The 27154-nt window shown below is 48.2% G+C and overlaps 1 protein-coding gene across 4 annotated transcripts in view; it reads left to right on the top strand.

Annotated features, from left to right (window-relative positions):
* POFUT3 (protein O-fucosyltransferase 3) overlaps positions 1-26813 on the top strand; it is a 28891-nt gene extending 2078 nt beyond the window's left edge. For 2 of the 4 annotated variants that reach the window (XM_021008307.2, XM_021008309.2), the window contains exons 2-5: positions 6826-7156; positions 12030-12321; positions 17361-18196; positions 22568-26813. In XM_021008307.2, the coding sequence (XP_020863966.1) occupies positions 7076-7156; positions 12030-12321; positions 17361-18196; positions 22568-22792 (1434 nt within the window). In that variant the 5' untranslated portion in view covers positions 6826-7075 and the 3' untranslated portion in view covers positions 22793-26813. Of the gene's footprint in view, positions 1-6825; positions 7157-7748; positions 11704-12029; positions 12322-17360; positions 18197-21762; positions 21843-22567 lie in introns of those variants that run through there. The other 2 variants (XM_021008311.1, XM_021008312.2) reach the window with 2 other exon arrangements.
* Positions 26814-27154: the final 341 nt, after the last annotated feature.

Here is a 27154-nt window from a genome sequence, read left to right as displayed (position 1 = left end):
CCACTTGGTTCAACAGGTGGCTTCTGCACTGGGTGGGCCCGGCTCTGGCTGGCATCCTGTTTAGTCAGGACATCACCCTCAGGATGTCATTGGTCTTCTTGGAGGATGAAGAGGGAACGACAACAAAGTTTGGCATTGAAACGACATGAGACACGTTTACCAGTTAACAAAGTGGGGTTTACTTTGTCATAGAATGATGCCCTGCTTAACCTGGGCAGACCAGCATCGTCCTTCATGTGGAATCCTGGCTAGTTAGCGTGGCCAGGTGTGGTCACTCACCTGACCTTGGGACATCCACCTCTGCTGGGCTGCCACGGGTGAGGGGCTTTGGCTTCAGGGTAACCCTTTTATGCCCTTAGGGGACCAGGAAGCCATGTTAGTGTGGTCAGAGGGCACTAGGCACAGCTTAAACCTTCACTCCCTGGACCAGGGAAAAACTGTCCTAACTTGTGATGGGAGGAAATCATGGTAGACTTTGATCCTATTATGGCCTGTGAGGTTCCTTCCAACTCCTAGGTAAGTGATCCTATGAATGATGCTATTAAGATTAACTTCTGTAATTCAGAACAAAGATTGAATCATATACCTGTATGAAAATATGGGTTTATCTCTCTGTCTCTCTGTTTACCCATAGGTAAATAGGTACATAAATATGTAGGTATTTATCTAGTCGCGGCCAGTGTGGGAATTTGTTTTGCTTGAGTATACACATTTATAGTGGGTGTTAACTCCTATGCTACCATATATACATAATTCTGAGTTTTATTGATTTGATTTGAAAAGGGCAGATCCAAAGAGTCTCATCTTGTATGATTCTCTCTTTCTGTGAATTTCCCAGGGTATCTTCAGAGCACAACTGAGGACTGGTTGCATAGCTAAGCTATTGCCTCTTATCCATGAACCTCGATCCCTGACTGACCCCTTGCTAGGTGACTGGCTGCTGCTTCCCTTTTTGATCACATGTGGCCTTTACTAAGTCTTTTTTTTTTTGCCGTTTCTTGTAGTCGGTCACCAGTGGAGATGTCTCATAGCCTCCCTACACTGAGCACATCTCTTTCCACTGCCTTTTGGGTTTTTTGCAGTTTGGATTCTTCTAAGAGAATGAGATTTGTTTGTGATTCACAGCCCTGAAGCATCACTGGGAGAATGTTAAGATCTAAAGAGGGTCTGAGGCATTAGGGAGCAGGTTTAGACCTCTCAGAAGCACCATACAGTTTCCCCATGTGACCTAGCCCAGTCTCTTTCTCTTGGTTCATTTCTGGGCCTAACTCAGCACACATTAAAAATCAAACAAACAAAACCTCAGAATTTAATAGGGATTAATGTAAAATCCTGTAGTTAGGATTCCTTTTTTTGTAATTAATGGCACAAGACCAAGATGAGAGGACATGTCATTGAAAAAGACTGCAAGCTCAGTACAAATTACCTGCCAAAAAATATAATGTGATTAGCAATACTGAATCTCAGTCAAGGGGGGTGGTAGTCCCACATGTACCAATGCTGCCTTACCAACTGCCTCATGGACATCCCTCTCTATCTTCCCTAACTTTCTCATCTTCCAGACTTCTCTTTCTGGGAAGGTACTACCATCCCACTAGTCGTAACAGTTTTTAACATTGGGCTTGTCATGGACTCTTCTCTCCTTTCGCCCTCCTCGTGCCCAATCAGTGACTGAGTCTTGTTGATTCTACCCCTGCAGTATCTTTCCTATCCTCCTGCTCTCCCAACCACCAAATCTGTCTGGGCGTCAGAGCTCACCTGTTACCAGCAGAAGCTTCTGAATTGGTTTCCCTGCTTCCTGTCCCCAATCCATGGCACACCACTGCCAAGATAATCTTCTAAAGCACGGCTCTGACCATTTCAGTTTCCTGCCCAAGATTCTCCATTGGCTACCAGTATTGTCTCTAGGATTAGGTACATGCTTCTCACTTGGGCATTTAAAGTCCTTCCAGATTAATTTCATATTTCTTCCCCTAATAGACTTACACTCCAGCCTCATTGACCTTTTCCCTGCGTTCCCATTCCAGAGGGTGGAGTCAATTATGACTTCAGAAGATTGATGCCCCAGTGCCTCTCAGTTGAGGGGTAGAGGACAGTAGCTGCTGAATAAAGCATGTTTTGGAAACTGCTAATATGGTATTTATTCTGCTTGAGTAGATTACCAATAAGACATTTTAAAAGGAAAAAAAAGCCCTACATCATTCCCTCTCTCCCCCCCATTCTTGGAATGCCTTCCTTCCTTACCTCCTCCTCTTCAAATCCCCAGCTACCTTCAGAGCTCAGGGTCACCTTCTTAGGGGAGATGAGGACGACTTTCCTAGCTATCCATGTTCTCTGCCTCAAATTGTGTCCTGTTAACTTATCTTTGAAATTGTTTTGTGCCTCTGCAAAGTACAAGGTCCTTCAGGGCAGAGACTATTTGCCATTTTGTTCATGATTATGTCCCTGGTGCCCAGCACACAATAAGCCTGTAATAAACAATGAGAGTGATGTGGCCTCTAGTCCTGGGGCCCACATTGATGTCCTGAACTGCACATCAGGACAAGAAGACTCGAAACCATGCCATACAAACATTGGTTCAGGGAACTGTGGGAGTTTAGCCTTGAAAAGAGGAGATTCTGAGGGATTTTTGAAGAGATGTCCCATGGAAAAAGGATTAGGTTTGAGCCACCCTCCCTGGGAGGGCAGAACAAATACCAGTGGAGGGATGTTACAAGGAGACAGATTTTAGCCGAGCCTGCGGAAATATGAAAACTGTCTAAAATGGTGGCTCTGAGGGAGTGAGGTCCCATTCCTGGAGGTCTTCAGAAGAGACTAGAGAGGACCACTTGTTGGGAGATCCAGCCTCTTGTTTTTGTACTTGGGCCCTCCCTGAGGGACAAGGAGGCTTCATTTTTGTATCCCCTCTGTAGTAAGCACTTGGTCATAATTTGGAGAATCAGCAGGTTACACTGAAGTCACAGGACCTGAGTTCAAATTCTGACTGTAATGGTTATTACCAGTAGGACACTGACCCTCCCTGGGCCCTAGTTTTTTTGTTTATAAAAATAGCAGATTAGATGCCTCTGAGGTCTCCTTCAGCTGTATTTGAGTTTCTGTGGTTTGGGACCAGAAGGCCCCTGGGCCTCATTCCAACATAAAGAAAACTGGCCTTGCCGTGAAGTCTGCATTCATTTAGGAAGTGCTTAACATGTGTGTGCACCACACCCTCCCTTCCTGGAGCCAGGAAGAGCTGCCTTCAAGCCTGCCTCCAACACGTACTGGCTGGATGTCTGCTGCAGAGATGTTGACCCGAACCAGTAGAGAGAGCGTCTTCCTCTGGAGTTACCAATATTAATGATATCTGAGGCCAGTCATTAGCCTGACATTCTTGAAGTTAATTTACTCTGTAAGTCCTGGGAAAGTCAGGGGTGCACGGCAGTCCTGGCACACTTTGGCCTGATGCTGGATTAAAGTTGCTTCTGGCACCATTTGACTTTGAGCTCCCAGAGTCCTCCTGGCGTGTTGGAAGATGCAGCTGGGAAGCATGCCTTCCTGCCTTTGGAATTCGTTTTAGCTGCTGCCTTTTAAGTTAAGGAAACATTCACAGTGGGAACCTCAGAGATGGGGGAGCAGAACTTTGCAGAAGGGCAGTTCAGCTGGCTGGGGAAGACTTGTCCACCATCTCCAGTTCTATTCCAAGGGTCGTGAGGTGGAATTTGTAAACTCAGAGCTCAGGGCAGCATCAGCATCAGCTGGGAAGTCAGCCACCTTAGAAAGCGTCCTTTATAATGGCAGTAACGGGTGGGAGGTGGAAGGCAAGACAGTCCTGATAGGGACTTTTTCCAGGCAAGCTTCACTAGCAGAGGGTGAGAGGGCATGCAGGAGCCCAGCAGTATTTAGCAACTTCTAGCTTGCCCAGAACCTTTTCCCCTTTTACTTGCCCAAGGAGTCTCTAGATAGAAGTTGATGGTTATGGACTGAGAAAACATCACTCTGTTTGAGGGCTGCAGAAAGGAATCCCTTTACCTGGCCGGACTTTAGTTTCCATCTGTAAAAGGATCATACTGGCACTGGGTGGTCTCTAGACCCCCTTAGAGAGCATCGCGAAGCATTTTCTAAAACTAGCGAGTGAGATTTGGGGAGGGGGAGGAAGGGGTGATCCCGTTCTCCTGAACGGCAAGGGGCAGAGGGGAGCCAGCATGGGGGGCTGGCTGGCGCGGTGGAGGGAGTCCAGCCACCTGAAGGCCACTCGCTGCTCCTGGCTGTTGTGGCTGACTCAGTTGTGTCCTGTCTCCCCAGAATTTACTTGTCTTAGACGACTACATTAAAGAAAATAGTGCCAGACGCTGACTGAGGTCAGTTCGACATTCCATAAGCAATGATGCGCCTCCTCCCATCCCTTCTATGGAAGCATCTTATTTCTCATGGGATCGTAGGATTTAGAGCTGGAAGGCACCTTTAAGGGCATCTTTTCTACTCGGAAACTTGGGATCCAGAGAGGGGAAGGACTGAGTGGTTTGCCGTTTTCTTCTCCAGCTCATTTTACAGATGAAGAAACCAGGGCAAACAGCTAGTAAGTGTGTGAGGTCAGATTTAAACTCATGAAGAGGAGTCTTCCTGACCCCAGGCCTGCCTTCTATCTCCTTTGCCACCTAGCTGTCCTGTTCATCAGGCTACTTGAATCCAGATTAGCTGCTTCAGAGCTGCCCGCCCTCTGTATTTACAAGGCATTGCAACTGCTCAGCTGAAATCCGTTTAATCATAGACTCAGTATGAAGCGCCTGTCTGGTATTGATGGAGGTCACTTGTTTGCTATCTTGTACAGTGTCCATCTTGGGAAGTACCTGCCTCTGTAGGCAGGCTTTGTGTATCATAGAATCTATAACAAACCATCACCTTGAGTGGCCTCAACTCACGTTATCTTGGAACTTGCCACGAGGCCAGCCTTAGGGCAGACTAGAAAGTTGGCAGTATTTGTTTTGTGGTAACCAGGACTCCTGCTGTTTGCCCTCCACTGGCCACTGATTGTGAGGTGCCCCTAGATTTCAGGCTATTTTCTATACAAGGTAGATTGGAAAGGGTACTGGTTCTGGGGTCAGAGGATGGGGTTTCAAATTTGCTATTTTAGTGCCCCCCAAGTGAGTCAGGGTTGCTCAGGTTTGTTTCCAGTTCTTGGACGTTACAGAAAGAGCTGCTACAAATATTTTTGTGCATGTGGGTTTTTTTTTTTTAATCTCTTTCGGGTATAGTTCTGTCAACGATATCACTGGGTCAGAGGGTGTGCACAGTAGTATGACTTGGTGTGGCTTGGTTCCACAGTTATTTTCCAAAATAACTGAACCAGTTCATAGCTCCCCAAACAGTACAATAACATACCTGGGTTCCCACAGCCCCACCAACAATTCTCACTTTCCTTTTTAAAAATCTTTGCCGCTCCGATTATTGTTTTAATTTTCATTTCTCTAATCGTTAGCAGTAATTTGGAGCATTTTTTCATCTCACGATTGATAGCGTGGACGTCTTCCTTTGAAAACTGGCTGTTCTTATTCTTTGATCTTTGCTGATTGTCTGCCTTTTTTAGGGGAAAGATAGCGTAAGGGGGCGGGACCTTTCAGTCTTACTGCTGAGATTCCTCAGTGCTGTTCCTAACACTGGACAGAAAGACAAATGAAGCAGTTCCTGCCTTCAAGAACATTGTGTCGGAGGACCTTATGTTCTACTTTTGGTTCCATCAGTCTGAGCTATAGATTGAACTTCTCTGGCCATTTTATGTTTGTGAAGCTTGGGTGTTTAGACAGTTTTTGCTGTCTGATTCAGTTTCATCGTTGCCCAGCAGTCCTTTCCTCCTTTGTTATCCCATCCCCTTTTCTTAGAAGAGCAGTAGTAATAACATTTAATGTTATTATTTTGGAAGGAAAACGTCACGGTGCCCTGGAGTCAGGAAGACCTAGGTTCACTGGCCATGGATGCTGGAAGTTCAGGATGCAGATCTTACCTTTTGACTCATATTAGCTATGTGCCCATGGGCAAGTCATTTACAAGTAATTATACTATCCATACATGTGCATTGTGTTACCGTTATTTGTATGTATTTCCTCTCTAAGCCTGGGCTACTTTCTTAGACTAAATTGTAGATCAGTGGCTACCTGACTCGGGTTCCTATGTTGCCACACTGCCCTTGATTTTTTAGAAATTTTCCTGATCGGAAGGTTGGCCACAGTAACATCCAAAGGCTGCTTACTAAGCCATAGTGGAGTTTGGATTTTGATTGGAAGAGAGGATTGTAACCTGTCCTAGTGAGTGAGACACTTGGGATGGAGAAAGTAAGGACCTGAGACTGGGGATGGGGGACAAACCCAAAACAGCACTCTGTATATGTGTTCCCAGAGAGGGGCCCGGGGACTTTCTATTCGTTTTACATGCATAATTGAAGGACTTTGAAGTGTGTTCAGCCCTGGTGGCCTGGGGCAGCAGTGGGGCCAGACATTCACCTGGGACAGCGTTGGGCCCGCCAGGGAGCTTCCAGGTCACCCTGACTCATTTAGGCCTGTTGGCACTCATGTCACCTCGAGCAGATGAGAGAGGCTGCAGACCAGTCCGCTGTTGAACAGCACTCATACAAAGACATTTTTCTTGAATCCAGCCTGGATTCTTGACCAGCTGTGTGGGCAGTCTGTTTGACCCGTCCAAATCTTGGGGAGCTCTTCTGCCTAGGCTCATCTTCCTGGAGGAGGGAGGGGACCGTGAGCCTTTGTCCCTTCCTGGTGAGCCCCATAGGACTTCTCTTGCCAAGTGTCCTCCACTGCCTGTTAATCGTCTGCTCCTGGCCCCTTTTTTTTCCAGGATTACCTGGTGCGTGCTGCTGGGGGAGAGCCAGAGAAAAGACCACCCAGGGCCCCCTAGATGTGGAGTCAGCCCCACTCGGCACACCAAACCTTAGTCCTTCATGGAGACCAGCTCCCAGCCAGAATGGCAGTGGAGGAGATCGGCTTCCCAACGGGCGCCTGGCAGGAGGCTGCGGCAGGACGTGAACTGCAGAGAGAACAGCTGGTAGGAAGTCTCGGCGTCTATCTCTCCTCCTGGGCAGGGCAGCATGGCGAGAGTGTGGAGGAAGAAGCTCTGGGCATCCTGCCTGTGCGTCACGGTGGCCTCCTTCCTCCTCATTTCATTCCAGGTACCGCAGATGGGGTGGATTCTGGGGTCTTTGATCTCTGAATGCTTTACCTAAGTCTTCAGATGAGCCCCTGGCACCTCTTCCTTCCCTCGTCTTTATATTTCTCATGTTTATGTGTTGTTGGGTTGGTTTTTTACTCAGAGATGTCATTGTGTCAGTGTAGGGAGCTCCTCTCCCAAGGCAGGGGGCATCTTCTCCGGTGGCCTGGGGCAGCAAGTGGGTTTGCCCAGGGTCATAACAGATAGTCAGTGGTACAGATGGAACTTTAGCCCTGCTCTTCTCTGCCCTGATGCCAGCTCTTATGCATTGTGTCCTCCCCCTTGTGTCATTGTATGTTAGAATAATGTGTGTGTGTGTGTGTGTGTGTGTGTGTGTGTGTGTGTGTGTGTGTGTGTGTCCTCCTGTTAGATGGACGTGGGGGGACGAGGTCCTGGGTCTTATCTCAGCCTCTGGAGCACACAGTAGGTACTTAATGAACGTAATGTTATGCTTCAGGAATCTGATGCAGGGAAAGGAGAGAGGATGAATCTTGTCATCTTCACTTGAGAGTGAGGAAATCCTGGCTCTTTGGGCACATCTGCTAGAAAATGAAGCCGATCAGACTGAGATCCCGAGTTCAGGACTGGGCTGGAGGCCGACAGCCGCAGAAGCCCACCTCCCTTTCCCATTGGAGTCCTGCCTGCCTGCAGCCCTGGCTTCTGCTCTGGAAGATGGCAAGATGCCAGGAATGGGCTTGCCAGGGCCAAGCGTGGTATCTGGAAAAGCAGTAAAAGTAGTGTTAATTGTATGCCTGGTTAAGAGCAGATCCTCGGGGGAATAGTGATGTCATAGGACTCTGGGGCTCCTAGATGCACAGGCAATACGGCCGCACAAACTGTGTAGAATTATTTAATATAAACTGTCAGAACTTAGCCGTGGAGCCAAAGACGTTGCCAGAATGGACGAGCTGCGTGTGTCACGCCGGGAGAGGCGCTGCATTTGGAGCCAGAGAACTCCGTCTCGGGTCTCACTTGCTGTTGGCGAGACCGTGGATGGGACATGTCCCCTTTCCGGGCCTCGGTGACCCTCCATCTGTGACCCCCTCATCTGGTGGTGGTCCTCCTTCCCCAGTTCCCACCCCCAGCTAAGTACTCCAGGCTTCTCTTGGTGACCACTGAACAAGCGATGGAGAAGCAGCCCCGTCCGCCCTCCTCTTCGTCTTCATCCTGCGTTCAGAATCCTCTCTTGCTGTTGAGTCCTCAGAAGCCCTCGCTGCCGGCTGAGTCAGCTCCTTGGCCCGTACGGCTCCCTGTAATTCAGCAACATTCCAGCCTGACCCATACCACTGCCCTCCCTCCCCCTTAGTACGTGCCAGGGATGGGGAACCTGCAGCCTCGAGGCCACGCATTTAGGGTTATTTTATTACAGGGGTTTGTTCTGTGAAGTCTGGATTCAGTCAGTCGAGCACCTAGAGGGGCCTCAGGCTCCCCAACCTGGCTGAGCCCTGCTTTTAGATGCTGAGGGAAGGAAAGAAAGATGAGTAGGGCACCAGATTTGGTCCTCAAGTAGTTTACAGTTGTACAGTGGAGATAGTGTATGTGCAAATAACTGTAACACGACGCACACATGCGGTACAATTCGCTGCATGACTTCAAGATCTCTCCTTCTCTGTCTTCCAGTCTGCGTGGGTAGAATGCATCGGAAAAGGTGTGCTATTGCCGTCATGTTGTTATTTAACTCCTAATGTCTATGCCGTGTAGAACAGATGTCCTGGCCCCAGGGAGCGATGTCCTGACCCCAGGCCCCCATCCAAGTCCAGCTAGTTCTCCTTAAAAAGTATTGAAACCATCCTGGAGACGTACTTTCTTTGGGGATTGGAGGCCACTTGCTGGTTTTCAGAGTATAAAGCAGACCGCAGCCACCTGGGTGCGCCCACCAGACTCCCCAGCTGCAGTGGGAGCTTGGCCAGGCTCCTCTGCTGCGGCCGTGGCCCCTCCTGAGGCTTGGCACACCTCGTGGCTTGAAGACGAGCCCGGGGGTTGCGTTTTATCTCCTTTTCATTCCTGTACTGTGTCTTTCAGCCTCAGTGATTAAAGCAGTCTTGATTAGATTTTAAATCTGATTTCACGGCTCACAGATGCCTACTGCATTTTTTACGCCGTGAGCATGATGGACGTAACTCTGCGGCTGGTGAGCCTGCCTCCTTGCCTTTTCTTGGCCTCCGGGTCTCGAGCTACAAGATGAAGAGGTCCCACTATGTGCTCTCCAAGAGCTTTCCAATTTTCTGATCTTGCGATGAAGGGAGAGGGGCATTGGCCCCAAAGTCCAGCCAGCCTCCTCAGTTTGGAGAAAGCCCAGTAAAATGTTCTGTCTGTCCGGATCTGTCGGGGCAGCGTGTTGTAGCTCGGCATTTCCAAAGCTTGCTTGTCTCAGGAATTCCCTTGGGTTTGAAATATATTGAAAGACTCTCTAAATGCTAATGTAAGAATCCTGGAACACGAACCACCTCTTTGACAAAGGGACACTCATGAAACTTGGGGGCACCAATTTTTTTAGATGATTTAGCATGTATTAAGCACTTAGCACAATGTCTGGCACATGTTGAGAACTTAGTGAATGCCAGTGGACTGACTTACTATGGGCTGAGTACTGGAGATACAAAAGAAAAAAGTGTGCTGTCCCTGCCTGCAAGGAGACTGCATTCTGATGGAGCTGCCTGATTCCCTTTTCTTTGTATCGCCAGAGCTTCGCACATAGTAAGGCCATGATGAATGCTCCTGGTCACGTAAAAAGGCGATAGAATATGCTTAGGTGAGCAGAGACAGCGTGAGTACAATGTAGGCTTGGGAGGGTGAACGCTGGGCCCAGCGGTGGAAGTGTTGGTAAAGGGTTAGTGTCGAGCCAGGGGTTCCAGGAGGCAGAGCTGAGCAGAGGATGCGCCCCAGGTGCGGGATTCCACCAGCGCCCAGGCCAGGCAGGAGATGGAGCAGGAGCGTGCAGGGCAGGGTCAGAGGAGTTTTAGGCTTCTCACTGGCCGAGCGTCATCGCTGTGTTCAAAACTTGTCACTTTGTAGTTACTACGGAAGAAAAAATGGCGAGCTTCATTCTTCCTCCCAGAGCCAATCTTCACATAACACAGAACCAGGCTGTGAAGAATGCAGTTGGGGAAATTCTGATATAGATGGCTGGATGGACTTCTTAAGCGCTTCCTATGTGTGCTTACAAGTTTTGATCCTTACAACAACACTGGAAAGCGAGTGATGTTGTTATTCCTATTTTATACATGAGGAAACTGGAGGTGAAATGACTTACCCAGGATCACACAGCTGAATTTGAACTGGGGTCCTTCTGACTCCAGGCCAGCAAGCCGCCTAGCAGGCTCTGCTGCATTGTGTCTGTGGTCTTGGGTAAGTCCTCGGTTTCTCTGTTCTTTGTTTTCTTTTTTATAAACACCCCAGATCCTGTTCCTCACTGTGACTGCGAGTGCTTTAGAAGGTTGGGAGGAAGCTCAGATCTGGAAGAGACCGTTGAGGTCTTCTGTCCAGTCCCTTCATTTTACAGATGAGGAAACCGAGGTCCAGAGAGGGGGTGCCACCTGAACTCAGGCCCTCAGACTCCAAGCCCGGCAGTGTCTCCCTCTGGCAGAAGGACTGTAATAGTCATCGTTAGTGATGTTATTGTGTTCACCTCCCTCATTCACGGTCAGAGCAGGACCAGCAGTGTGATGCCTGGTGAGAAAGGAACAGAGGGAGCAGACAGCCTTTGAGCGTCTGTGAGTCCGACCCAGAGAGAGAGCGTGGCGCGGGGCAGCTTGAGCTCAGGGGAGGGCCGAGCCCCTTTGCGGCTCCCCAGATTCCCAGGCTGCCAGGCGGCAGATCTGAGAGGAGCAGGACATGCGCGTGCATGGTTTCCCTTCTCTCCCCAGGAAAAGATGCGTGGCTTGAATCTGAGCGCATCATCATGCATTTGGTAAGTGCTCTCTGTGGACCAGGCACTGGGTTACAAAGACAAACTGAGTGACCTTGGGCAAGTCACAGAACTTCCCTAGATCTTCTATGAGAGGGCTGGACTTGAAGATGACCTTTAAAGTTCTGTTCAGTTTAATACACATTTATTAAGCGCCTGCTGTGTTCTTAGTGCTGGGGATACAGAGAAGAAAAAGATGGTCCTTGCCCTTGAGGAGCCTACCCCCCAGTGGGGGCAGATGAGATAACCCACCAAAGAAGCTGCAGAGTGAGGGGTACCCAGTGCAGGGGCATCCCAGGGTTTAAGCCGAGGAGAGCAGGGGTGGAAAATAGAGAGATGGTCTCTTCTCTGTCCAGAATCCCTCATCCTGAATGGAAACAGCCTAGAATGTGATGCTCAGGGTTGTTGGAGAGGGCATGCTTGTGTACCTGTGGCTTGGACTCAAGAAAGACCATTTCCAAGGTGGATTTCGTGATTCTCTACAATCCCCCACGATGGAGAAAAAGGGAGAAGGCATGTGCTGTTAGCACCAATGAAGACACGAAGGAGATGGCCCTGCATTCTTTCTGACGGGTCACCCAGGGGGAAGGTCACTAAGACAGGTGGGCAATTGGCACGTGGTAGCCCAGTGATCTGACAGACGACAATGTGCTTAGTCTTTGGGAGCCAGCTTAGCGTAGGGGGAAGAGGGCTAGACATGGAGGCCGGAAGAGCCCGGCCCACCCCTCGCCCCTCACACTCGCTGCTGAGTGACTCTGGACAGATTGCTTACTCTCTGGGAGACTGTTTCTCATTCTGAGGGGATGGTGCTTTTTGTAGTGCCTGGCTCGCAGGATTGTTGTCAAAACCCTAATGAGTTAACGTATTCCGAGTACTTGGCGGACCTTGGATTGTCACACAAACTCAGGCTGCTGTTATTCTTTCCCAGGTGGTCAGCGAGCTTGGCAAATTTGAAAGGCTGAAGATAGAAAACTCCAATCTGAAAGACGGGCAGCAGAAGCCTGAAGAAGCCACCAAACATCTCCATCCATTTCTTAAGAAAGGACTGTACCAAAGCAAGAAGAAGGTAGCCAAGGCAGACAGCTATCCCATCATGCTCTGGTGGTCCCCACTGACCGGGGAAACGGGAAGGTTAGGTCACTGCGGAGCGGACACTTGCTTTTTTACCATCAACCGGAGCTACCAGCACCACCATCTGACCAAAGCGTTCCTCTTCTATGGTGAGTATTGGGTTTGCCTCTTTTTTGCTTCTTTATGACTCGTTTTTCAGGGATCAGCTACATGCCAACCCCTACTTCTCCAGAGGAGTTTCTAGAACTACCTTAGCCTGAGTTGTGGCTGATCTGTAGGCCCTCAGGTGCTGAAAGTCAAGGCACTCGGGTCTGCCTCATGTTGGCTGAACCCTTGTCCACTTACTGGATGGAGAGTAGAGACAAGAACGCCTCTACCCTCTCCCTTTGGCATAGATGTACGTGAATTAAATACCTCAGGGAGGTAGGGAGTCACTGTAGACTGCACTTCAGCAATGTGCGGTCAATTTAGATAGCGGTACTTAATGTTTGGATACCTCTGAGAGAGCCAGGAGACTTTGGTCTCAGCCGTAGCCGTTTGCCGTAGACATTAGCCAAACATACTTGGACTGCTGAATTAGTCAGAGACAGAAAAATAAAATTTTAGATCATCGGTGTGTCTCAGACTTCCTAGGTGTGGGAACTCTCTTCACTAGTGCTGAGCTTAACCCACCTATGACTTTGGAGCTAAGGCTTAGGTTTACCATAAGCTCACTGTGGTCGGTTGCCAGGGTCACATGGCTATAAGTATCAGAGGCTAGATTTGAACTCGGGTGTCAGGGACCCCAAGCCCAGAACTATCTCTGATGCCATGCTGACCCTATAATGATGAGATAAAGGTTGAAATAACTTTCATTCATTGTCTTCCTGAAAGGCCATCAGGGCCAAGTCATGTTCTGAGAGTCTGGTATCCTTAGGGCCCTCCAGAGCAAGTTATCCTATGATCTGGAAGTTTGTCTTAAAAAATATTTTAATAATTTTATTTCAGTAGTATTGGTTTCCTCCTTAATAGTATGCATTTTGTACATTTCAGATTATTATGTCTGGGAAGGGGTCTGTAGGCTTCATGAGGCTGGCTGTAAAACGGTTCAGAGCCCTGGCCTAAGGAGGGGGCCTGAGGTGCCTGTAGGGCGTGAAGTGACCACCAAGTCCCTGGCTCAGGAATCAGAACAGCTGCAGCTTCCTTGCTCCACTACTCACTGGACTCTGGGCAAATCCTTGACCTCGTCAGCCTTGGTTTCTTGGTTTTTTCCCCTGCCCCGGAACAGTAGAAGCTACCTTGATAATATTAAAAACTTTTTTAAAAATTCTGAACTTAAACACCAAATAAAATGAGCATTTTTAAGTACGTAGAACAGAAAAAGGTTGTATATGAGACTGTGAATCTCTAGAATCTATATCTTGCTTTTCTTTTTAAATATGGTAGAGTAAATTCAGCTTATAACTCTTAAAGCTGTACTACAGTGTGATTCTTTCTGTATATCTTCCTCTTCTCTCTGTACATTTTTCAAAAGTGCTCCAATAGCTCTCTTTAATTTCTTTTCTTTTTCTCACACTATCACTAAACTTCTCCCCGCCTTCCCTCCATTAGGGGGGAAAAACCCCAAAAAGCAAAACAGAACCCTTGTAATAAAAATATAGAATAAAGCAAAACAAAATCCACCATTGCCCTGTCTGAAAATCTGTGTCTTACTCTGCATTTTGAGTCCATCCCCTCTCTCTCAGAAGGTGGGAAGCCCGGATCAGCATTGGCTCTCTGGACTTGGCCTTGCTCCTTGTATCCATCAGAGTTCTTAAGCCTTTCAGAGTTCCATTAGATTGTGATTCCCTTGAGGGCAGGGAATGTCCTTGCTTCTTTTTGTCCCCAGTGCTTAGCACTGTACCTGGCAAATAGTAGGCACTTAATAAATGTTTATTGATTGTTTGTCTTTATGAGGTTGTTGTCATTATAAAAATTGTTATCCTGGTTTTACCAAGAAGCTACAGCTTGCGCAGTGGCCACACCCCAGAAAAACTGTCCTGCCAGACAGGCTAAACCATGTTGAGGGTAACCAACAGGCCTCAGACCCATTGGTGAGTTAGGGGGTGTCTACCCTAAGCATATAAAGACTTCCTCCAGTGGAATGGGCAGATGAGAGCAATTTGTGCTGTGGAGAGCTTAGATCGTGGTCACACATGGAAGACACCAGCATCATCATTCAGTGCATCCCAGGCCATCGCTAGTCATCCTGACCTTGGTCCTGCCGCTGGAGGAGAGCGGCGCTGGTGACTTTGCCCAGCTCTGCCTCACTTACACCCAATTGATGAGTGAGTCAGGACATTCCCCCATGATGGCATTGGTCCTCTTTGAAAACAAAGGAGGAAGAACAGCTCCGTGCAGGTCTTCCCGGGTTTCTCTGAAAGCTGCTCTTTCGCCCTTTCTTGGGGTAAAAATAATTTCCATTTTATTGGCATACTCTCATTTGTGCAGCTGTTCACCAAGTGACGGCCCCCTCAGGTTAGAGTTCTTCACCGCTAAAAATGAGCTGCTAGAAATAGTTTTCTAACATATGGTTCCTTTTCTTCCTTCTTTAATCTTTTTGAGGCATAGGCCTACTAATAATGTCACTTGGTCAGAGGTATGCACAGTGTAGTGACTTTGGGCCTGTAGTTCCAAGTTGCTTTCCAGAAGAACCGGACCTATTCACAGCTTGCCCAACGTTGCACCAGTGTGCCTGTTTTTCCACAGTGTCCCTAACAATTGTCAGTTTCCTTTTGTCATCTTTGTCAGTTTAATAGGCGTGAGGTAGAACTTAAAAATTGCTTTAACTTACACTTCTCTAATTATTAGTAATTTAGAGCATTTTAGAAAATATTATTGATAGCTTAGATTTCTTGCTTTGAAAACTACCTGTTCATGTCCTTCAACTAATTTTTTTTGTTGGAGAATGGCTCCTGTGGTTATAAATTTGAATCAGTCTCTTATATATCTTGGATATCAGACCTTCATCAGAGAAAGTTGTTTTGAAGATTCCCCCCCCCAATTAAATAGGGGCAGCTAAATGGCACAGTGGTTAGAGTGCTGGTCCTCCTGGAGTCAGGAAGACTCATCTTTGTGAGTTCAAATCTGGCCTTAGACACTTACTAGCTTTGTGACCCTGGGAAAGTCACTTAACTACGTTTGCCTCAGTTTCTTCATCTGTAAAAGAAGCTGGAGAAGGAAATGGCAAACTACTCCAGCGTCTCTGCCAAGAAAATCACAAATGGGGTCACAAAGAGTTGGACGTGACAAATGACCGGGCAACAATTAGTTTTGTTTGTTCAGAAATTTTTAAAAAATTTATGTAGTAAAGATTGTGTTGTCTGCTGGGATCTTTTCTAAGATCTGTTGTGAATTTTTTCCTTGTCTGTTGCTGCCGAAGATACACTCTTTGTTGCTCTCGATGTGACTTTTTATACCTAAGACGTGTATCTTTTGGAGTTTATCTTTGGTTTGTGATGTTAGATGTTGCTCTAAACCTCATTTCTGCCAGGCAGTTTCCCAGTTCCTGGGCAATCTTTTGTTCGATGGCGAGTCCTCACCCCATCCAGGGGCTGGGGTCTTTGGGTGTGTCAAACACTGAGCTGTTGGGTTTGTTTGCATTGCTATGGTCTGTGCCTCCTTGGTTCCGCTGATCAGCCTCTCTGTTTTTGGTCCAGGACCAAGTTGTTTGGATGATGACTGCTCTGTAGCCTTTCTTCCCGGTTTTTTCATTATTTTCCTTGAGATGCTAAACTTTTTGTTTCTCCGGATGAGTTTGCTTTTTTTCTTTCTAGATCTGTAAAGTAGTCCTTTGGTAACATGTTACTGAGTAAGTCGATTAATTTAGGTAGTAGTATCATTTTTATTATGTTGGCTCAGCCTACCCACGTGCATTTAAGGTTCCTTTAATTTAGATCTGTATTTCAGAATGTTTTCTGTTTTATTCATCTAGGTCCTGAGTAGAGAAGTAAACTCCCAGGTGTTGGATACATTCTGTAGTTACTTTGAATGGGATTGCTCTGTCTCTTCCTGCTTTGTTTTGTTGATAATATATAAAAATGCTGATAGATTGATATGGATGTATTATATCCTGCAGTTTTGCCAAAGTTATTAATTATTCTTTGTTAAGTTTAGCTGAATCTCTACAGTCTTTAAGTAAACCATTATATCTTCTGCAAAATGGGATACTTCTATTTCCTTTCTGCCTATGCTGATTTCCTCAATTTCTCCTTCTTGTCTCACTGCTGTTGCCACTACTTCTAGCACTGTATCAAATGGTAGTGGTAATAATGGATATCTTTGCTTTCCCCTGATAGTAGAGGTCTTCACTACATATAATGCTGACTCTTGGTTTTAGAGAGATGCTCTTTACCATATTAAGGAAAGGTCCATTTGTTCCTGTGCTTTCTAGTGTTTGTAATAAAAATGACCTGTTTGTTTTTTGAAAGATTAAATTTGGATCTGCATTGGAAGAAGGAGTTTTCTTAGCTCAGAATTCTGTCAATCAAAGAAATTGAAGGTCAAAAAAGAAAAATGTCACTTTCATTCCAGTAAAACTGTCACTGTGCCCACGGGAATGTGGTGGCGTGTGAATTCTTCTTCCCCAGTCACACAGGTAGGAAGCCGTTACCATGTCCAGAAACATCACCGTGTTTCTCTGCGGAATCCAAAGAAGTGACAGTACTTTTGTTGTCGAGTCCTTTCATCATGTCTGACTCTCCATGGCTCCATCTGGGGTTTTCTTGACAAAAGTCCTGGTGCGGTTTGCCATTTCCTCCTGGTAATGATGGCTGACGTTGTAAGAGCACATTCAGTTTGTGGAGCATTTTACAGAATGGTCTTGTTTGTGTTGGTAACAGCCAATCAGTGAACATTCATTAAGTCCCTGCTCTGTAACAGTACCATGATGTGTTTACCTGAGATCTCATTTTCTGTTATCCTGCCTTCCTCACACTGGGAACGGGATTTATATGCTAACATTTTTAAATTTACTTTTTGTTTTTTCTGCTTAAAGATTTGTGGCTGTTTTGCCCGTTTAACTCATTCCAATAGTCTGGAAAAGAAGAACAGAAACGTGGCTGGGACGGAGGAGCTGAAAGCCCCCGCGTTCCACCTGGTTGGAGCGTGCGTGGTCGTTTGGGATCCCTCTGCGGCTGAGGTTCCATCGTGTGCTGCTTGTCTTTTCCAGGTACTGACTTCAGCATAGACAGCCTGCCCCTGCCGCGGAAGGCCCACCACGACTGGGCCCTCTTTCACGAAGAGTCCCCCAAGAACAACTACAGGCTCTTCCACGAGCCCGTCATCACCCTGTTCAACCACACGGCCACCTTCAGCCGCCACTCCCACCTGCCGTTAACCACCCAGTACCTGGAAGGCGTGGACGCCCTCAAGTCGACCAGGTACATGGTTCCTCTGCACACCAAAAACAGCCTGCGACAACGCCTGGCCCCACTGGCGTACGTGCAGTCTGACTGCGACCCGCCCTCGGACCGGGACAGCTACGTGCGGGAGCTGATGAGTCACATCCAGGTGGACTCTTACGGCGAGTGTCTGCGCAACCGAGATCTCCCTCCGCAGCTGAAAAACCCGGCCGCCATGGACGACGATGTCTTCTACCGCATCCTCGCGCAGTACAAGTTCATCCTGGCGTTTGAGAACGCGGTCTGCGACGACTACATCACCGAGAAGTTCTGGCGCCCCCTGAAGCTGGGCGTGGTCCCTGTCTACTACGGCTCGCCCAGCATCCGCGACTGGCTTCCCAGCAACAAGAGCGCCGTTCTGGTCGCCGGGTTTTCTCACCCGCGGGAGCTGGCAGGCTTCATCAGGCAGCTGGATGACAATGACAAGGAATACGAGGCCTACCTTGAGTGGAAGCTGAGGGGCGAGATCTCCAACGGCCACCTGCTCAGGGCCTTGAAGGAGCGCAGGTGGGGCGTGCAGGACGTCACCCAGGACAACTACATTGATGCCTTCGAGTGCATGGTGTGTAACAAGGTGTGGGAAAACATCCGGCTGCAGGAGAAGGTGAGCTAGCGGGGAGCTGGGGAGATGGGCCCTTCTGCCCATGCAGAAGGCCAGGGTGGGTTTGGAGACTCTCGGCTCCAAGGACGGGTCCTGCCGATGTGGTCCCAGGCGAGTCGCCTGCACGCCCAGGGCTCTCGGCTGCTGTCTGAGGCTAGAAGGTTCGCAGGAGGTGCTGGCCTGCATTTCTTGAGGGAGTTCCCTAGATCACTAAAGGTACTGTCCCCGTCCTTGTCCCTCCGCCCCAGGGCAGCAGCAGCAGCTCACATTCATGGCGTGCCTCACAGTTAGCCACTTTCTTCCTAACAGCTTTGTAGAGTATGTATGGCACGTGGTACTGTCCCTGCTTCATCGCTGAAGGTGAGGGAGCCTGACTTATTCCTCCAGGGTCATGTAGCTGCTCTGATGTGGTAGACTGTAAGCTAACACCGCCCCGGGCTGCCGTGACTGGCCGAGGGTCCGGGACCCCAGCAGAGGCGGTGGTGGGGGACTGTGAGAAGGCGGCTGCAGATAGTGGTGCTGGCTCTGGCTGCCTGCGGGCCCTGGGACCAGTCCCTTGTCCTCACTGGACTGCCTTGTTTTTTGTGACACGAGGAGTTGGGTAAGCTGATGTAGCCATAAATCTTGATCTGTGAACGTGTGGAGTGGAGTGGTGAGATAGGGACACGATATTTTCAGATGGACGTGTCACAGTGGAGCTTTCCAGCAGAGACAAGGAAGCCAGGATGGGGAGGGTCTTGCAGGGTTATTAGCATGCTCATTCTGGAAAAGTGGAGATTTGGGGGAGAGGGAGCGGAGTTCTCATCAGGGCTTCAGAAGGCCACCATGTGGAAGGAGATACCCTGCTGGGCCGCAGATGGCAGAAGTGGGAGCGGGGTGGACGTGACGGAGAAGCAGGCCAGCTCGATGGGACCAAACACAGGAGACCTTCCTCAGAATAAGAGCTGCCTAGGAAGGAAAGGGGCGGCCTCTGGAGGGCTTCTGCGTATTGTCTAGTGTGTTGCGTCTGTGCGGGGGTCAGGTGGGTCAGAGGGAGGCTCCGAGGTCCTTTCCATTTCGGACATTTGGTGTCCCCGGAGGCTGCCGCCCATCCCGGTGTCTACAGGGCAGGCCTGCGCCGTCCATGGCATCATCGGTGTTCTTTAGGGATGGAGATCTCCTTCCTTCCTTCTGAGGGCAGGGCAGTGGAAAACCCGGCTCTCCCTTATCCCTCAGTGCCTTTCACTTCCTGTTGGCTCTGATAGAGTTCTTCATGTGTTCGCGTATACACGTACTTACATACGCACACATACAGAGCAGTGGCCATGTAATGTTTGTGTGTATATGTGTATGTTTGTACGGTATATGTTTTTATTTTTTATACTTGTGTTGTTTATATTTATAGGCACCTAGGTAGTGTAGGGGGAGAGAGCAGTAAAGTTGGAGAGAGCAGTAAAGTTGGAGACAGGAAGGCCCGAGTTCAAATGCAGTGGCAGACATTTACTAGCTGGGACTCTGGGTGAGTCATTGATCTCCGTCTGCCTCAGTGTCTTCATCTGTAAAATGGGGATAGGAACAGCACTTGCAGTGAGATGCTATTTTTCAAGCACGTGCCATGTGCATGCTAGCCATCATTGTTACTCCTCTTCCCCATTGGAGGGTAAGTTCCTGGTGGGCAGCTATTGCTTCATGCTTTGAACCTGCACTTGTATCCTCACCACCTAGCGTGGTGTCCAGCGTCTGGCAGGCTCTTCATTGAGGCTTATCCTCGGTTACTCTGCACTCATCCAGATTACGTTGGGTATTTAGAAGGAAAGAAAAATGGAACAAGGAAGACAGCAGCGAGAAGCTTGTCTTCCTCCTCCAAATCCTGTGAACTATGAAAACTAAAAAGACACGTTTCTGTGGGCTTTGCTTTACAAATACTTTTCTAGAGTAATTTCATTTGAATCTTATAACTGTCCTGTGAGGTAAGAAGTGGATGGACCTAATTTTTATCCCCATTTTACAGATGGGAAGACCAAGACTCAGGTAAATGATTTGCTTAAGATCATACAGTTAAGAACTACTGAAACTGATGGGTGGATTTCCTCTCTCTCCAGAATCATGCAGTTCTGTCTTCAGAATTTTATTTCATTTCTTGATGCCCTCCCCGACTCTTACTTCGAACGATAGGAGTGTGGGCTTAGAGCTGGCAAGGACCTTAGTACATAAATGAGTCTGTTGCAATGATCAGAATACATAATTTTCATTAATGTACTTTGAGTTATTTATCAGGAGGAACAACAGATGTAGCAGACCTTCCTTGTGCCAAAATAAAAGTGTCGTTTGGTCAGCAGTAAAGAAGACGCCGCCTCCATTGGCCGAGTGGTCAGTAAACTCTGCTCTGTTGATCTGGAAGGTTTGTGGCTCGGAGGGACTTGAAGAAGACAGATCCTCTGCCACCTTGCCAGTGACGGGGCCCTCAGCTTCCCTTTTCCGGGGAGTGACCGCCACACCATTCTTCCGTCACCCAGCAGCACAACCTCAGGGCCATCTTTTGCCTCTTCCTCTCCTTTATCCGTCCTCCCATTTTGTGGTTCTGCCTCCACCGTATTCCATCTCCTCTCCTTTCCTTGGCCCCCGCCTCATCCTGCACCATTACAAGGCTTCCTCTTTGGTCTCCCTGCCCCTCCCCCTTTGACCCACCCTCCACACCGCTGCCAGATTGGTGATCCTGAACCTCATCTCTGATGGTGGCGAGCCCCTGCCCATCTTCTGTGTCTTCTCCTCCCTCCAAATCTCTGCTCAGGCTGTGCCCTGGGCCCGGAATGCCCTCCCTCCCTCCCTTAATTGAATTTCACCCTGTCCTTAAAGCCCAGCCTTGTGCTCCTGTTCCAGGCAGCTTCCCCCCATGTCCCCAAGGCAGAGAACTTCCTCCCTCTTCCTCCAGGCCTCGTGTACCTTTTGTTTTCTAATTGTGGTGGACTTTTTATCATGTCATGTGTAGTCTATCTCTCTGTTGCTGTTTAATTCTCCTATGAGCCTGAGCTCAGTGAGAGCAGGGACCATGACTTGGCTAATTCTCTCCCCAGCATTCAGTAGATGCCTGATGTAAGAGAGAACACAGAGCACAGTCCCTGAAGTTCACCTGCTCATCATCTCTTATAGCACAATAGTATTCCATTACATTCATGTCCCACAACTTGCTCAGCCATTCCCCAGTGGATGGGCATCCCCGTAGCTTCCAATTCTTTGCCCCCACAGAAAGAGCTGCTATGAATATATTTGTACACGTGGGTCTTTTCCCCATTTGTATGATCTCTTTGAGATACAGCCCTAGAAGTGCTATTGCTGGGTCAAAGGGTATGCACAATTTTATAGCCCTTTGGATATAGCTCCAAATTGCTCTCCAGAATGGTTGGGTCAGTTCACAACTCCACCAGCAGTGCATTAGTGTTCCAGTTTTCCCGCATCTTCTCCAACATTGATCATTTTTCTGTTTTGTCATGTTGGCCAATCTGATAGGTGTGATGTAGTGCTTCAGAGCTGTTTTGATTTGCATTTCTCTAATCAGTAGTTTTTTAGAGCATTTTTTCATATGATTGTAGATGGCTTTAATTCCTTCATCTGAGAACTGCGAGTAGGGCACTCTTTTCCAGCTTCTGAAGACTCTTTCAGCCAAAAATCCGTGAGCCTCTTTTTATCATTGTTCTGACTGTAGTCTGAGCATAGTTATTGCAGCTACCGAAAACAGTCGGGAGAAGGAGATTAAAGTATGGATCTATACACCCCCAAGTGTTACATGGATTTACAGTTTGTTAGAATATACATAAATATGTGTGTGTATTTATATGGAATATATAAGATACATAAGTAACAGTCTATAAAATAGTCATATCAATATTAATATAAGTATTATGTGTGCATGTATGTGTGTGTATTTTGATAAAACTATACTGTTTGCTTCTGTGTCACCTTTTTAATGTATTTCTTTTTTATATGTAGAAACATTGATTTTTTTTCTTCCATGTACCTTTTTGTGAATTTTGTCACTATTTGTATTGGATTTTTGTGTGTGGGTGCACTGTGACAGGCTGCCTTTATGTAGTTCATAGTTACTGTTAAATGACCACCTCGGAATTCGTGAAATCTGGTTGTGGTCTGGAAAATATGATATTTGCTTTAAAGTCCACTCCCTGTTCCAGGAAGCTTCCCTGCATGTCCTCCAGACTGGTAGCATCCTCCCTCTTTCTCTGTTTTGTAGTGCTTTGTCTAACTCTTTGTAGCCCTTTTAAAAAGGCTTGCACCCAGAGACTGAGGGGAGGGGAGAGAGGGCCTCCTTCTGTAGGTAGCTCGCCTTGCGTTGGGCTTCTTCATCACGTGCCTTTCTCTTCCTTCTCCTCTGGTTCTTAGGGCTTCCTCCCAAGGAGGTGGAACGCAGATGTGACGCACCTGAGCTGCCCCAGACCTCAGGCTTTTGCCTTCCCTATCCCAGCTCTGCAGTGGACCTCTCTTCGGGAGATGTGGATCCCGAGCTTTGAGCAGTCCAAGAAGGAAGCCCGAGCCCTGCGGCAGTTGGTAGAGAGGAATCGGAATTTCACCACCCAAGAGTTTTGGGCTCTGGTGTTCAAAGACTGACTTGCGAAAGTCATCGATTTAGAGCGACTGGACACCCTTCCTAGCTGTAGGCCCGACCCAGACGTGAGCCACAGAATGGACAGTGTTTGCCTCATGGCTGTGGGGTGCTGCTCTTGATTGCCTTAATGACATTGTAAATCAATAATGATAAGAAAGTGGTTTGTTGACTTATCCCTCTAGGACAGGAATTAATCGGTGCGGTACTCACAAGGAGCCCTATCGAGTAATTCCCATGAAGTCTTCTTAGAGTTCACCCTTATAGTTTTGTATTGAAAAAGTATTTCTTGTAGGCATTCGTTTTATCCACTTTAAATGGCTAGATTAAGATTCCTTCTGCCTTTCTATTGAGGTCTACGTCTGTGAGCAGTGGCCATTTCAGTGCCTGGGGCAGATGGCAGGTGGAAATGTTTTGTATGTTCTGTGTCAGTCGTCCCTACCCTCCGAAAGACCGTTTCATGGATGCTAGGGATCGGTCTTTTTGTAAGCCAAGGTCGACAGAGAAAGGCGTGAGAGCGTGGTCCTGAGAAGTCCCATCTCTGGTGTCCGGGGAGCCGTGCAAAGTCGACTCGTGATCTCTCTTTGAGAAACCTTCAAGCTCTATGTGAGTGGGAGTGATTTGTATTGTTAGCCACATTGAGAACCCGAGTGTCTCTTCAAGCTGGCATGACAGAGGCAGCGCTGGACCTGGAATCAGGAGATCCTAGGTTCAAATCCTGCTTCTGAAACCTAGTTCTGGACCCTCAGCAGCCTCTCCAAGCCTCCGGTTCCTCATCTGTGAAGTGGGGATCATAATACCTATTTCATAGGGTCGTTGTGAGGGTCAGATAAGCTTGCGTATGTTAGCTTTAAAATGTTACAGGAGTGTCCATTATTATTAGTTCCCACCTCATCCCCCAAAAAGCATCTGTGCGCCCTTGGTGAAGCCGAATGATTGTGCCTTCTGGCTTTGCTGGCCCCGGAGTATTCTACGATTTAGAGCCGAAAGACCCAGAGGCCACCGACTCCCTGAAGGAGAGGCAGGCAGGCGGGGGGGGGGGATGACGGATCGGGCGTCAGTTTGGGTCCCGGTTCGGTCCTTTCCTACTTGTGTGGTCTTGGACAAGTCGCCTTTCCTCTCAGGGAACAGACTGGGGGTCTTGATTTCCTTCTCTCTAAAACGACGAGATTGAATGAGACAGCCTCCAAATCCCTTCCACCTCTGATCCTTCGAGACATGGAGTCGGGCAGGCGAAGCGAGTCACCAGCCAAAGGAGCCTCCTGGCCCCTGGCTCACCGGGCAGCCTAGCCAAGATTTGTATCCAGATCCTTTAGCCCTGAGGCCACTAGTGTTCTCCACACCGTGTCTTTCCCATAGCTAGCCATTGGGTTAGTGCTAAACTTCGACTAGAACCCATCTCCTGCCTTAATTCAGGGTCCTTTCCTACGTCTTCATTTGCCCAGCTCGGGAAGAAAAAGAAACACAATCTGTACCGACGACGACCTGGCATTCTAATGGGGGGACGAGGAGTACATTCTAGAAATACTAAATATGTAGCAAATGAATAGTCGCAGCTGCTAACTACAAGGTAGTTGGGGGAGGGCAGCTCTAGCACATGGGGGCCCAGGCGGGGCTTCATGTAGGTGGTGATGCTGAAGGCGCATCTTCAGGGAAGACGGCGGGAGGAAGGAGGGAGTGTGTTCCAGGCAGGGGGCACAGCCAGTGCAAACACATGACGATGGTAGATGGAGCCCTGCGTGTGAGAGGAACAGAGAGGAGGCCAGTGTGGCTGCCTCAGAGGGAAAGTGATTTCCAATGAAGAAGGAAAGATTGGGGCCAGGTGTTGTTGGTCTTTAAAAGTTAAACAGGGGCAGCTAGGAGGCACAGTGGATACAGCACCAGCCCTGGAGGAGGGAGGACCTGAGTTCAAATCCAGCCTCGGACACTTGATGCTAGCTGTGTGACCCTGGGCAAGTCACTTAACCCCATTGCCTAGCCAGACAAAAAGTTAAACAGAGGAGTTTTGTATTCTGTCCTAGAGGCAGTTGGAGTATTTGATCAAGTGGGAGCATCACATGGTCAAGATCTATGTGTAAAGAAGATTTCCCCCTCTTGGAAGAGGCCTGGCAGGGGGATGGCTTTGGGCCCGGCTGGAAGAGCCTTCTCTTTTCTACCTTCATCACAGACAAGGTACTGACGGTTAGCCCCTCCTTGTTACATGTGAGAATGGAGCTCAAGAGACTAATTTCTTTAGGAGGGAAAAGAACCTGGGTGAGGTCCTGAGAACCTGAGGTCCTGTGCCAGTTCTGCCCTTGGCTAACCACGGGATCTCAGGTAATGCACTGCTCTTCTCTGGGCCTCAGCTTCTTCCACTCATAACAAAGCTATTGGCTGAGATAATTGTCGAGGTGACTGCCCGGCCTAGAATTTCTTTTGCAACATTGATAGCTAGCTTTTATGTAGTGCTTTAAGGTTTGTGAAGCTACCCACATCTGTGGAATGAATTTTAAAAACCTGGCTAAATAAATTCCTAGTTCTGAGCCTCAAACGTGTTCAAAGAGGCATGATGGGATAGTGGGCAGAGGGCTGGGTCTGGCATCAGGAGACCTGAACTTGGATCTTGTTCCGATTAAGCTGTTGGCTGTGGGTTCGCCCTGCCCACTCCAAGCCTCAGCTTCTTCATCTGTAAGATGGGGTTTAGTAATACAGTACTGACAGTCTCCTTCACTGACTTGTGAGCAGTACCCTTTGTAAATCACAAATTGCTGTAGATGTAATTGTGGAGGGATGTCATTTTATATTAATAGGACAAGAACGGAAGTAGAAACATTCCCTAACCCACCCCCCAACATCTGGGGGCACACTGCTCTATGTCGTTTCATTCCCTGAGGATAATGGGGTCAGTGCTGCAAAGTATCCCCACTCCTACCTCACCAAGTTCCCTTCTGAATGCAGCCCGGACAAAGAGCAGGGTTCATCCCTTACTTACTAGACCTGTCATCTTCACTCTGGAGTCAGTCCCACCCTGATCTGGGTCCGGGTGGCTCATCCCACCTGTGCTGGTGGATTGGCCATCTGCAAACCCTGGCATGGACTCTAGAGTTCCAGGACCTCTGGTGGCTTTCCCTACCTTCCATAGTTCACAAGGTCTTCTGTCTTCCACCCATTCGGTCTTCAGTATTCCCTCCCCCAAGGCAGGGGGGAAAAAAAGACTCAATAGAGAAAGAAGCAACAGCAAGACTGTAGCTCAGGGCTTTGTGTTGACCTGGGTTGGGAGAGGAGGCCACTGGTGCTGCCCCTTTCAGCAGCAGCAGGATCAGACGCTCTGCATGAGGTGAGGGAAAACCTGGGGTCTTGGAGGCCCATGGAAGCTCATCTCATAGCTGGACACCAGTGACGGAAAGGGGGTGTGCTGGCCTTTTGTGTGCAGCTTAGCAAGCAAGGTCTTCCTTAAAGGGCAGCAGAAAGTTGTCAGTAGGGTGTACAGATGAAATGTGTGCCAAGTTCTCTTCATGCCTAGCACCGGGGAGCATACCCGGCAACATGGCTGGGGTTGTGTGCCTATAGTTACGTATTATTGAAGGGAAGAAGGGAAGTTGTTCATCCTGCCACTCGAAACCCCACCAGGGTATCTGGAGGGCTCTTGCTGGGGCCAAGCAGGGCTTCCCTCCCCCTTCCCCATCTCAAAGCCCACCCCCAGCCCTCCTGATCCTTCCCCTATTGTCCTTTGCTACCCAGACATGGTTCACCCCATCCTACCCCTGATGGAGGGAACCCAAGAATCCCTCTGCACTCTAACTCCATCCCAGTCTTCCTTTACCAGTGTTGGTGGGGCAGACACCATAATGCGTCCTCAAGGATTCCTGGGCCTTGCCACCTGCCTTGCAGCTACACCCTCCTATATATAATGTCTTGTCCAATTAGAATGTGAGCTCCTCGAGGGCAGGGATTATCTTTTTTTCCGTTTGTGTCTTCAGCACTTGGCACAGTTTACATTATTTAATAAGTGCTTAATAAATGCTTTTTCATTCATTTACCTTTAAACTGACTTTTGAGCCGTCATTTAAAAACCTTACATGCCAGCTTTGCCCATGCTCCTTTAGAAATAAGTTTCTTAAATCTATTGCCCACATTGAAGAAATTAAAAACATGCAGTCCATCCCACCCTGCTTTGCTCTATCGTGGGGTTATTCACTGAGTTCACTATAAGAAATTAAGGGCAAACTCTCCTGAAAGAGCTGACTCACATTGTCATTGAAGAAGAGTAACAGCCTAGCAGAAGTGAGATGGCAAAAGACCCCCTTCCTTTGGTAAAAGAATCCGTCAGTCACCTCCTGAAAGAAATCCAAAAATGAAAGCTCCCAGGAATATTGTAGCCAAAATCC

The sequence above is a fragment of the Phascolarctos cinereus genome, unplaced genomic scaffold (genome assembly GCF_003287225.1).
Source record: "Phascolarctos cinereus isolate Bilbo 61053 unplaced genomic scaffold, phaCin_HiC Scaffold_9;HRSCAF=440, whole genome shotgun sequence".
In the NCBI taxonomy this organism is placed as follows: domain Eukaryota; kingdom Metazoa; phylum Chordata; class Mammalia; order Diprotodontia; family Phascolarctidae; genus Phascolarctos; species Phascolarctos cinereus.
This window is presented reverse-complemented; position numbering and strand designations above follow the sequence as displayed.